The 11,221-nt window shown below is 41.0% G+C and overlaps 1 protein-coding gene across 1 annotated transcript; it reads left to right on the top strand.

Moving 5' to 3' along the window:
* Positions 1-541: 541 nt before the first annotated feature.
* LOC141433736 (uncharacterized) lies at positions 542-10,868 on the top strand. Its single transcript, XM_074095828.1, has 2 exons — positions 542-1,516; positions 10,737-10,868. Exons 1-2 carry the CDS (start codon positions 542-544, stop codon positions 10,866-10,868), a joined length of 1,107 nt encoding a protein of 368 aa, XP_073951929.1.
* The last annotated feature ends 353 nt before the right edge of the window (positions 10,869-11,221 follow it).

Genomic DNA, 11,221 nt, shown 5'->3' with positions numbered 1-11,221 from the left:
GAAGCCGCGGGTAAACGCTAGTGTTTAGATAATAATATTGTGTTTTCAGGCACAGCAACAAGCTCACATTTTCCATTTCAAAAAGACAAAATTGCAAATCAAATAAACATCTAACCTGTTTACTCGGAGCGTTATATTTCGCGGCGTTTTTTATTATTACAATGATATTTATGGCAGCGGCTGAGTAACTCCGTAATGCAGAGAATTGGGCCCAAATGAAAAACTGGCGGTATATGAAGTCGAACGCGCGGGCGCGCGGGACAGCCACCTCAATTTAATGGTAGGAGTTATCAATCCAGTTTGAAGCTCGTAATACTCATGTTAGATACCTCATACCCCTTACGTGCTTTCTAAAGCAATGTTTCCACCAATAATATGCGAGGAATGTGATTTTCATTAACCAATAGAAACGGACGCTTCATTTACAGATTTGAGAGATTTGAGTGCAGTGCGTGCAACGCTCGGAAACGGACGTGTATCACTGCACCGAAAGATTGCGAAATCGCGTAGCGCGGCCTAGCCGCTGCCCGTTGACGTCGCTATGAGTTCGCAACAACTCATTGCGAATGAACTGTTGGCGTTCATTCAAAACGCCATCGACACCATGGATGAAGTCAGCATCGTGCAGATCTGCAAGTCCAACTTCAAGGAGGATGAGATTTGCAGTGGCAAGGCGCTGCTCTTCCAGACGCTCGGCAAGGCCGACCAGATGCCGTCTCGCAGAAGGGATGGAGGAATAAAGAGTCTCCAGGACATTATCACGATGTTCAAGGCGACCGATCCAGACGAAGTGCCCTCTTTTGTGGCAAAGGAGCTGCGGAAGCTGCCCCCTGTCACATTCGACCACGTCGACGTCACCACTTTGCTAAAGGACATCGTGACCCTTAAGGCAAATCTGGCCGAACTTTCAAGAAAATTCGATGTATCGCAGGATACTATCACCGAGTTGCGTAAAGAAATCACCACTTTACGCAATAGTGCCCCGGTAACTCGGTCACATGTTGATGCGTTGAATTCTAATGTAAACAATCGACTGGAAGCAGATGACGATTCAGCGGCATCAAGTTTCGAGTCGAAACGACCGCCGGTGCAACGTGAGAGGCCTGAGCCTCGTGTTCCGCCCGCCGCCCCGCCGCCCGCGCGCCCCCCGCGCGGGCCGCAGCACTCCGCCAACAAGCAGCCAGCTGGGCGCGGGTATGCTGACGCGGCCGGCCGAGCCGCCGCGCCCCGCCAGCCTCCTGCGCCGCCTAAGGCTACTGAACCGAGGGCTACTTCGACGCCGAACAGGCCCTTGAGCACTAAAGTGGACGAGGAGGGGTTCATATTGGTGCAGAAGAAAAGCAAGGCTCGCAAGAAACCTTGTAAGAGTCTGTGTGGCTCTGCTGAACCGGATCCAGGCTCCGGGCTGAGGGCGGCCACACCGAATACGGCACTGTATGTGTCGCGTCTGCATCACACCGTCGCAGTCGCAGATGTGGTGGAATACGTCCGCCGGAAGAGTGGATACACGCTGAGGGTGTTCCAGCTGCAGTCGCGCCACTACGTGCACTTCAGCTCGTTTGTGGTGCGCGTGCCGCGGCTGCTGATGGGGGGGGGGGACCATCGCGAGTGCTGCCTTCTGGCCGAAAGACGTCGTGTTCCGGCGGTACCGGGGCACCATGCCGCAGATGAATGCGACGTCGGGGACGGTGACTCAACGGGGTCACGCCGTTTTGTCACCAAATTAGTTTTAAATATTGATTATAAATATGTATGTTAGTCTGTAAGGTATTTATTGTATGGGCCAAGTTGCCCGAAATAAATGAATTTATTATTATTATTATTATTATTATTATTATTATTATTATTTACCTCGTCTCGCTCCGCTCAGCTGTTTCCACCAGAGATGTGCTGTGCGAGGATGTGTAAATGAACCGTTTCTATTGGTTTATGAATATCACATTCCTGGCAACACATCCTCGGAGCTTAATCTACAGTTACACAGAGCTATACCAACACTACATCTGCAGTAAGCTTACTCTGTGTTGCGACGGTTGACACACGTGTCTACACACATTATACTATAGATAGAGTATCTACTTCATAAATTTAATAATGTTTTAAACTTTTATAATAAGTCCCGGTGTTGTAATAGTTATCTGTGAAAATCACAAAAAATTTAAAGGCCACTTCCGAAAGATTGGTGCAATTGGTACGACAATTGGCGCGGATAACCAGATGTGGACTCAAATCCTGTTCAGCGCCACTGGCCTTTAAAAAACCATAGCTTTTATTAAGTAATCTTAAGTTTTTTACTATCGGAGCTATGCACATCTACCAGGGATAAAATATAATTTATTTTTCATCACACTTGCTCGTAAACAGTGTCGTAACATGCAGGCTACCTTAGTTGCAACCCCCCATATAAAACCCTAGACCTTAATGTGCTTGTCATGAAACCCGTGGTCGGTAAATGAGTCATTGCGCGTACACATTTTCTTGTCATGAAGCCCAAGGTCGGTAAATGAGTCCGTGCCCGTACTGATGGCGCTGCGCGCGCTGCTGCAGGACCACATGGACCACATGCACACGCACGTTGCGGCGCATGCTGAGGGAGGGGGAGGTTGAGGGCGACGCTGCCAAGAGCACAGCCTAAGGTATCGCCAATATTTGGAAGAATTATATTTTTTCTTTTACAAATATAAAATTTTACTTGCAAATGTGATGAAAAACATTGTATGTCGCACGGGCGGTACTAGAATTACGAACATCGACTCATTAAAGCCCTCAGTCTTCGACTTCGGGCTTCTAATAGACTCTCGTTCGTAATTCCTTATTTACCGCCCTTAAGACACAATGTACTATTACACATATTCTATAAACTATACATAGAAAGTAATCGTAAGTGTTAGCATTGCACAAACAAATAATATAAGAAATATATCATTATACACAATGCTGAAGCTGCCCCCGCCTCGGCTGCGGCATGACGCCTTCAAGAGCTCCAGTAATTCCACCATGACTTGTGACTGACATTTGCATGCCCAAATTTAATTTAGCTACCTGACACCTCGATGCATAAAACATCACGCACTTCTCCCTGCATATCCATCTGGCGAACTTTTGTATTTTAATGAGGAAATATTTCTTGGGGTAAATATTTTTCGGTGACCTTTTTTAATTAATGAAGGCTTTAATTTTACGCGAGCTGAATGTTAATGTCGTGGAGATCACGTCGAGTTGAAGTGGCGGCGCGTTCGGAATTATTAGTGGGGCGATGATAACGCTTCAAGCGCAGAACTAGTGATAAATAAGTTATTTTGAAAGAAAGAAGACAAGAAGACTAACACAGAAGACACACATATGCAGCAAAAATTACACAAATGAACCAATAAATAATAATAATAATAAATTACAGAAAATATTTATTTTATGTATATTTTTTTAATAATGATAGGTAGGTAGGTACAGTCAAGGGCAAAGATATCGACACGGCCAAAGTTGCAAAAATATGTATATACGGCCTTAATGTTCAGTGCATAAAGTGGTGTATATATATTTTTGCCTACCTATTAGCCAAAGGAATACTATTTTTAGTTTTTTCAGCGAATATGCAAACACAGGGTTTATACCCTTCGAAGAAGATTTCTGTAGGCCCCTTAAGTTTATTATTGAAGTACCTAATTAATGTAATTTTATTGTAATTTTAAAAAGTCTTAGCATGAATTGTTAAGTTAAATTTTATTAGTGTGATCTTATATTTTTCGTACCAGTGGCAGTGGGTTTGTGTGATTTCCTTAACTTTTTTTTAATTGTATTTTTGTATACTTTTTATGTGCGTTTTGTATCTACTTATTACAGCGAATTTTACAGCGCTTTGTTGTTTAACCGTAATTATGTATTTTTTATTGATACATTATTACCTAAATAGTCAGCTGAAATCGTAATCCCGCCCGCCGCCTTCCTCTTTATAATTTATCAATTTGTCAAACGCACATGAAACCGCTATTTCGTATGACACAAATAAATTCACTGTGACACCGCGTCACGTCTGTCAGATTGCGTCACAGCGTGCCCTCGTCTCGCTTGCCCCGCCACATCACGCGGCCACGTGAGCCCCAACGACAACAGAGTGTGACAAAGCGTCTATGTTTGACGGGTGGGCAAATATTTGGGCGATGGCCGGTTGCGTTGAGCCGACAGCGCGAGCGTGGTCCCTGTTCATTGCGCGCCCGAAACGCTCTTCCACAAGACTCATCAACAAAGAGTAGACTCAATTTTCATTTGCAGCACTGTCTTTACTTTTTATGTGGTCTGAGTTTCGATTGTAACGTAGCCATCTTGTTCCTTGTTGAGCGCGAATAGACGCCTGACATAGAGGGTTGCTACACAAAAAATATTTGTAACGACTGAACGATACAATTATGTGACTTTATATTAGAAATTACAATACAATTATCAACGACAAATATTTTTAACAAATAAAATGTTGTGATCTCAAACTTACAGTGACATCTATCTGAAACAAATGACAAGATGGCGGCGCTATCGACGTGAATTAGTACGGTATAGGCGACTGTCCCCCCCTGCTCATCAAGAGTCTTTCATTCTAGCATGGTGCGGGTGACAGCTGACAATATCACAGACGAGAGTGTAAGTCGATGAAACCAATAATTTAAAATCTTAATCATAATTAATGTCATCATTAATTCGAAAATTAGTAAATTCTAAGTTGGAATATCATTTGCCACTTAAGTAAAGGTTAAACGGAGTTTGCAAAAATGTTCGTTACTATTTACCAATTAAGTACCGATATAACTCAATACGATTTTCGGCTTGACGCTCTTTTGAAAGAATTTTTAAATAGCATAAAAAAACTAAAGTTAAAAAAAAATGTGGAATGGTGTAGAAGCTGTTAAACTTAAAGTTCAACAGTTGGTTTCGTTAGTTGTTATAAATATTTCTTTGACAGAATATTGATAAATATAAAGTTATTTTAAAATATGTATTTTACAAACCACCCTGCGGTTTTTTTACAATAAAAATTTCCTTTAATAATAACACTAAATATTCTTAAGTAAAACTCAATTTTTTTATGTTTTTCTGTTTGGTTTGCTATTGTGAAGCGTGTTTTTAGTTTCTTTTTACTATTTTTTCCTAAAGGTCTGCAACTTTTTATGATCAATATTTATTATTTATACTTGGTATACAACCAGCTTGTCAGAACCCGTTGGAGCTCGCCGCCTGTCACAACAAACCCGTGGTGGCATTTCGCTGAACAAACGTTTACTTAACTGTTCCAGCACCCCTATTCAACACACTCTATTATTTTCAAAACCAACAATTACACTAACTATCCTCTTCTCACGTATGAAATGTAAGCGGGAGAGGCAGCTTCAGGTGTTGCGTTGTTTATCGATTTGGAATGGAGTTAAGCTTTAGACTAATTTCATAACGTGTTTGCAGGGTATCTTGTTATCTAGTACATTTGGATAGCGATAATATCTATTGTGTTATAGTAGAGCTTGTGGTAGGAAAGTTCAGCGGTGACCGTTAATTTCAACAAATGTGGCAGTCGCGCACGCTAATAAACGCTTACTTAAAAAAAGATGTTTATTAACAAAAAAAATCGACCCCAAATAAAGTTTTTAACCAAAAATTTAACCAACTACAAGAAATATATATTTTTCTACTAACTAGTTTGAAGTCGGTGCGTCAGCACGCGCCAGCAGGAGTGGACCTTTAGTCGTCTAACTCAATTACATTATATAGAGCAGTGGTTCCGAACGTATGGGTAATTTTACTCTCTGAGGGTATTAAAGAACCTAATAATTAAGACCTAATTTAATTAAATACCTAGCTAAATAGTCAAAATTAAAAATGATAGATCGCAACCCAACCCAGTAAGCACCTATCGCAGGTGGCATCTCTTTCTAGCTGTTATTTTTACTTATTCTAAAGACTGATTTTAAAAGTTCAAAGTATTTTTGTGATGAATAAGATATTTTTATTTGCTTGCGTTGTATCTATTTATTAAATTTTAAGGGGGGGTTAATTTAGTTTTCCCAGAAGGTCATATGGGTAACAATATTAAAAAGTAGCCTTCGTTACCTATAGAGGTATATTGGGCTTCTATCTCTGCAGCACCTGCTTTCAAACCGCCGTCTAAGTTGTCTCCGAGTTGCACTTTCGTTACCAGCGTCTTGCAAATTTCAATTTCAGGTTAAACATTCTAGACAAGCTCCTAGCCGCAAGCAAACGCTCGTCCGGAGTCCGGAACAATAGTTTATCGGACAACAGATCACGGACAAATCGGACATCGCTGCAATTAATGCGCTCGCCTCCGGCAGAAGTCGCATCACAAGTTTCAGAGTGCCATCCACCAGAGATGAGAAACTACGGTACTGTTACCACAACCAGGACACAGGCTAACATCAAAGTCAAAGTCAAAATATCTTTATTCAATTTAGGCTATAACATAGGTGGTTTGAAAAGCCGTGGTGGCCTAGTGGTTTGACCCATCGCCTCTCAAGCAGAGGGTCGTGGGTTCAAAACCCGGCTCGCACCTCTGAGTTTTTCGAAATTCATGTGCGTAGTTACATTTGAAATTTACCACGAGCTTTGCGGTGAAGGAAAACATCGTGAGGAAACCTGCACAAACCTGCGAAGAAATTCTATGGTGTGTGTGAAGTTCCCAATCCGCACTGGCCCGCGTGGGAACCTCTGATTCTGAGGGAGGCCTGTGCCCTGCAGTGGGACGTATATAGGCTGGGATGATGATGAGGCTATAACAAGCACTATGAATGTCAAAAAAATCTATCACCAGTTCAGAAAAACTTCTGTTGAGAAGAATCCGGCAAGAAACTCATCATCATCATCACAGCCTATTTACGTCCCACTTGTTTTATTAAACGTACATTGGTCTACACACATGTCTAATTTGACTTCACGATTAAGAATGACGAATCTTACTTCACCGTGATACAGTTTATAACTAGTACGGGGAGTAAAGGACATCATTAATACTCAAAGTATAAACCTACAATATATGTACCTACCCACCTTTAGACTAAGTAAATATTTACTTTGCGTGATTGTAAAATGTTTTGTTGTTGTTGGTAAAATAAAGTTTTATTATTATTTTCGAAGGATTGCTTTTTCTCAGGTCTAGGCTGGTATTAACTACACTTACGGGTTATCCACCAAGTAAATGTAGCAAGAGTTGTAGAATCAATATTTTTTAAGAAGATTGCGGAGGGCTATTTTCAGGGTCTAGTTGCATTATTATTATTATTATTTTCAAAGGATTGGTTTTTCTCAGCTCTAGGCTGGTATTAACTACATTTACGGGTTATCCACCAAGTATTATTATTATTATTATTATTATACTGCTGCCGTATGAGAGGGCCTGGGCCGTAGTTCCCACGCGGGCCCGCTGCGGATTGGGAACTTCACACACACCATTGAATTACTTCACAGTTGTGTGCAGGTTTCCTCGCGATGTTTTCCTTCACCGTAAAGGTCGCGGTAAATTTCAAATGTAGTTTCGCACATGAATTTCGAAAAGCTCAGAGGTGCGGGCCGTGGTTTGAACCCGCGATCCTCTGCTTGAAGGCGATAGGTCAAACCACTAGGCCACCACGGCGTCACTGTCACGCTAACAACGAGTAATAATTAACACGCAACAACAGCACACATCCACATCACACATCGCGAGCTCGCATCCGGAGCACACGTCTTTACAAAATAAATAACCTAACCATAAAAATTTCAATTTTGATACAAGCTTTTTTTACTGACTGTACTTTTTGTTGACCGTACTTGCATTGTCACCCAAACTACAATTGCACACCATATTTCAAGTCTACTAATTAAGTATAGGCCGTGGGAGCCAAGTGGTTTGACCTATCTATGGCCTCTCATGTAGAGGGTTTCGATCCAGTGAGTTTTTAGAATTTATCTGCGAAATGACCACTGAAATTCATGAGCTTTACTGTGAAGAAAAGCATTCTGAGAAACCGTGCTTACAACTGAGAAGAAATTCAATATGTGTGAAGTCTCCAATCCGCACTGGGCTTGCGTGTGAACTATGGCCCAAGCCCTCTGAGTGCGTGAGAGAAGACTTATGCCTGAGACATACATGCATGGGCCAAGACGATGAGACAGACAGCTTAAGTTTGGTATAATAATGCTCGAAGCTCCCTAGAATAGGTATAGATTAGGGGCTAAATCTATAGTAATGGAATAGTATGTATGTATGTATGTAAATACTTTATTGTAGAGTACAAAGGCGAACTTATCCCTAAAAGGGATCTTTTCAAGCTAACCTAAACAGGAAAGGAAAACTTAAAGATAGGCGAACAGTAGTTTATGCACAGTGAGAAGAAAGGAATAGGTATATAACATATAAATAGAAACACTTAATAAACAACAATTAGTATGATATACACACATATACAATTATGAATAAACAATACATATAAATAAAAATAAAAAGAATACGATTACCTACTCCCACAGTTTCTTCAATCTATCCCTGAACGAGGCCACAGGCGGCAATAGTCTGCTCTGAGGCTGCCGTAGCGGCACAGATTTAACTATGAATCCCTCCAACCTCATTGTTCTATTTCGCAACACGCCCATCATACCAGTTTAAACTTGGTTTAAAATAAAACATCCTCATTCAGCTCTAGAAAGGATCGAGTTATAAAAGGAAAACAATGAATTATACAAACTGAATACACGACCTGAAAGATTCCATGAGAACTGGAGTGCATGCAAATTTAATTTGTTCGGAACTAGCTTTCAACTTTACTTTAATCTTGGTATTAATATTGGATGTAGACGGCGTGCCCGAGATGAGAAGCAAAAAAGTTAAGCCTGCAGAGTGATACTTGAGAACTCAGCCGAGAATTATAGAACAAAGCATGGTTATAATTATAAAATAGCTCTTATTAGCACCTCTCATTTGGTATTCTTAAGCTTAATTTTATTGTAAAAAAATACGTATGTAGTAAGTTTCAAGTCGATACCCATACCCGTTGATGAATTAACTCTTGCAGATACAATCATGGCCGGCTGGGCCACCAGAATTTTACTCAAAGATTAATTAGATAAAGATTAGTTAGATTTTCGCCAAATTTATAAGTAATTTCAGCTCTATAGAACACAAAGAAGTGAAATGAATTTTTGAAACCAGTACTACCAAAAATACTAACGTTGTAAGTTAAATAAATGCTTGTATCCATAAAACACGTCATAAAAGTTCGCTATTGATTTTCAACCGACGACGATCACGACCACTCAGTCAAAACTGTAGCTACTTAAAAGAAAGTTACACAGCATATTTAAAATGTAATTTTTGTAAAGCTTCTGCCAAGGTAGCAAAGACACATCGATCTTCAAATTCTGCAACCGCAATTCACTTTCCTATTTGCCAACAGCGCTCCACCCGAGCGTGGGGATGCGGCGGACGTCCTGCGAAGCCAACTCAGACTTAAACAAGGCATTGTTCTGGCTTAGCGAGACCTAGAGCTGTTAGACGACGAGATGTCTATGCTGAACGTTGTCGACGACGTATTGAAACGGTATTATGAAATATTTAAGAGTTTAAATAAATAATAGTACAAGCAACAGTGTTTACACAATCAACCTGGCAGACACACTCTCATAAAAATGCATTTTTTTTTTACCCCAAACACATTTACTCTTTCAATTCCGTCCTGGGTAAAATGGATATGAAAAACGGTAATCAATTAAAATAAATTTGGTTAGATAATTATTTAGATTATTGATGTTTAATTGTTCAACTTTCATCCACAGAAGCTTCACCTTGCCTCGCCGCACGTATTTTTACTTCCAATTTACCGTAATTACTTAATTGGGGTCGCTTTATTCCAACTTTTCAACTATGTTAAAATTCACTTTAGCTAATTGCTTCATGTTGACGAAAATAAATCCAGCCATACATTTTGGTGGTGGCCTAGTGGTTTGACCTATCGCCTCTCAAACAGAGGGTCGTGGGTTCAAACCTGGCTCGCACCTCTGAGTTTTTCCAATTCATGTGCGGAATTACATTTGAAATTTACCACGACCTTTGCGGTGAAGGAAAACATCGTGAGGAACCTGCACAAACCTGCGAAGCAATTCAATGGTGCATGTGAAGTTCCCAATCCGCACTGGGCCCGCGTGGGAACTATAGCCCAAGCCCTCTTGTTCTGAGAGGAGGCCTGTGCCCAGCAGTGGGACGTATATAGGCTGGGATGATGATGATGATACATTTTGGTTCAAAATTAAGTGTAGCTTTTTTATGACTTCCACGTTACATACCAGTATATCAGTGTCGTGGCTCAGTGCTTATGTAAACAGCCGCGACACCTGGCCGTTAGCACTGATTTAGCGCAAACCAGGGGCGATAAACACTAAATTATACTTAACCCACTACGGCACCCGATGCACGGCTGCATTTCTAAATGGGGTAGTTAGAACATGGAATGTTCACCTGAAATACGCCAGAAAAGAACACCGTTGAAAGTCTAACCAGAACTGTATTTTTACTGACGACGTGTTTTTGTGGATTATTTGCTTACATCATGTGCCAACAGTATCGAAACTATTTTAAATGAATATGCTTCAACTTCATAATAATGTGACAAATTCAATTTAAAATTTAAAACAGCAGCAAAGTTTTTTCATCCAGGTTTTAAAAAAAAGGTCATTTAAACGCGTATTCACAAGTTTAAAACGAAACTTTTCAGCGGCACACGGGCTTTGAGGTCGCAATTAGGGATAAATCTGGGGACGAAAAGCACCGAGCTACCGGACAATGGAACAGTATTATTATAAACAACATGATAACCCGTCATTTGCTGCACATGACGTGGAAATAGTAAATAGTCGGTCATAATGGTATATCAAAGGGATCTTGGACGACCAGAATCGCCTCAAGCATCTCCTTTATACAATGTAAATGAAAATATAATGACCCGGATAACTCACGTCTTAAATCGAGTTTAGCTCGACATGTTTCGGGCTAATCCGTAGCCCTTCGTCTTCGGAGCAACGCGACTCAGCGGCTGCTGCAACACGCGCACTGCGCGCCGCCGCTCTGCTCGCGCGACTACCCGACGAAACTGACACCGGCACACACAACTACCCGCGTTTTCATCATCATTACAACTGTCAAATGTAGGGTAGCACACAACACTAACAATATCGCTCTGCAAAGGTACGTTCACACACA

The sequence above is a fragment of the Choristoneura fumiferana genome, chromosome 12, assembly GCF_025370935.1.
Source record: "Choristoneura fumiferana chromosome 12, NRCan_CFum_1, whole genome shotgun sequence".
NCBI lineage: Eukaryota > Metazoa > Arthropoda > Insecta > Lepidoptera > Tortricidae > Choristoneura > Choristoneura fumiferana.
This window is presented reverse-complemented; position numbering and strand designations above follow the sequence as displayed.

What these genes read in the sequence shown, in the direction of transcription:
- LOC141433736 (XM_074095828.1), top strand. Translation starts at nt 542, where the DNA reads ATGAGTTCGCAACAACTCATTGCGAATGAACTGTTGGCGTTCATTCAA. An exon ending in AGAGTGGATACACGCTGAGG is followed by an intron (nt 1,517 to 10,736) that starts GTGTTCCAGCTG and finishes GAAACTTTTCAG; the next exon opens with CGGCACACGGGCTTTGAGGT.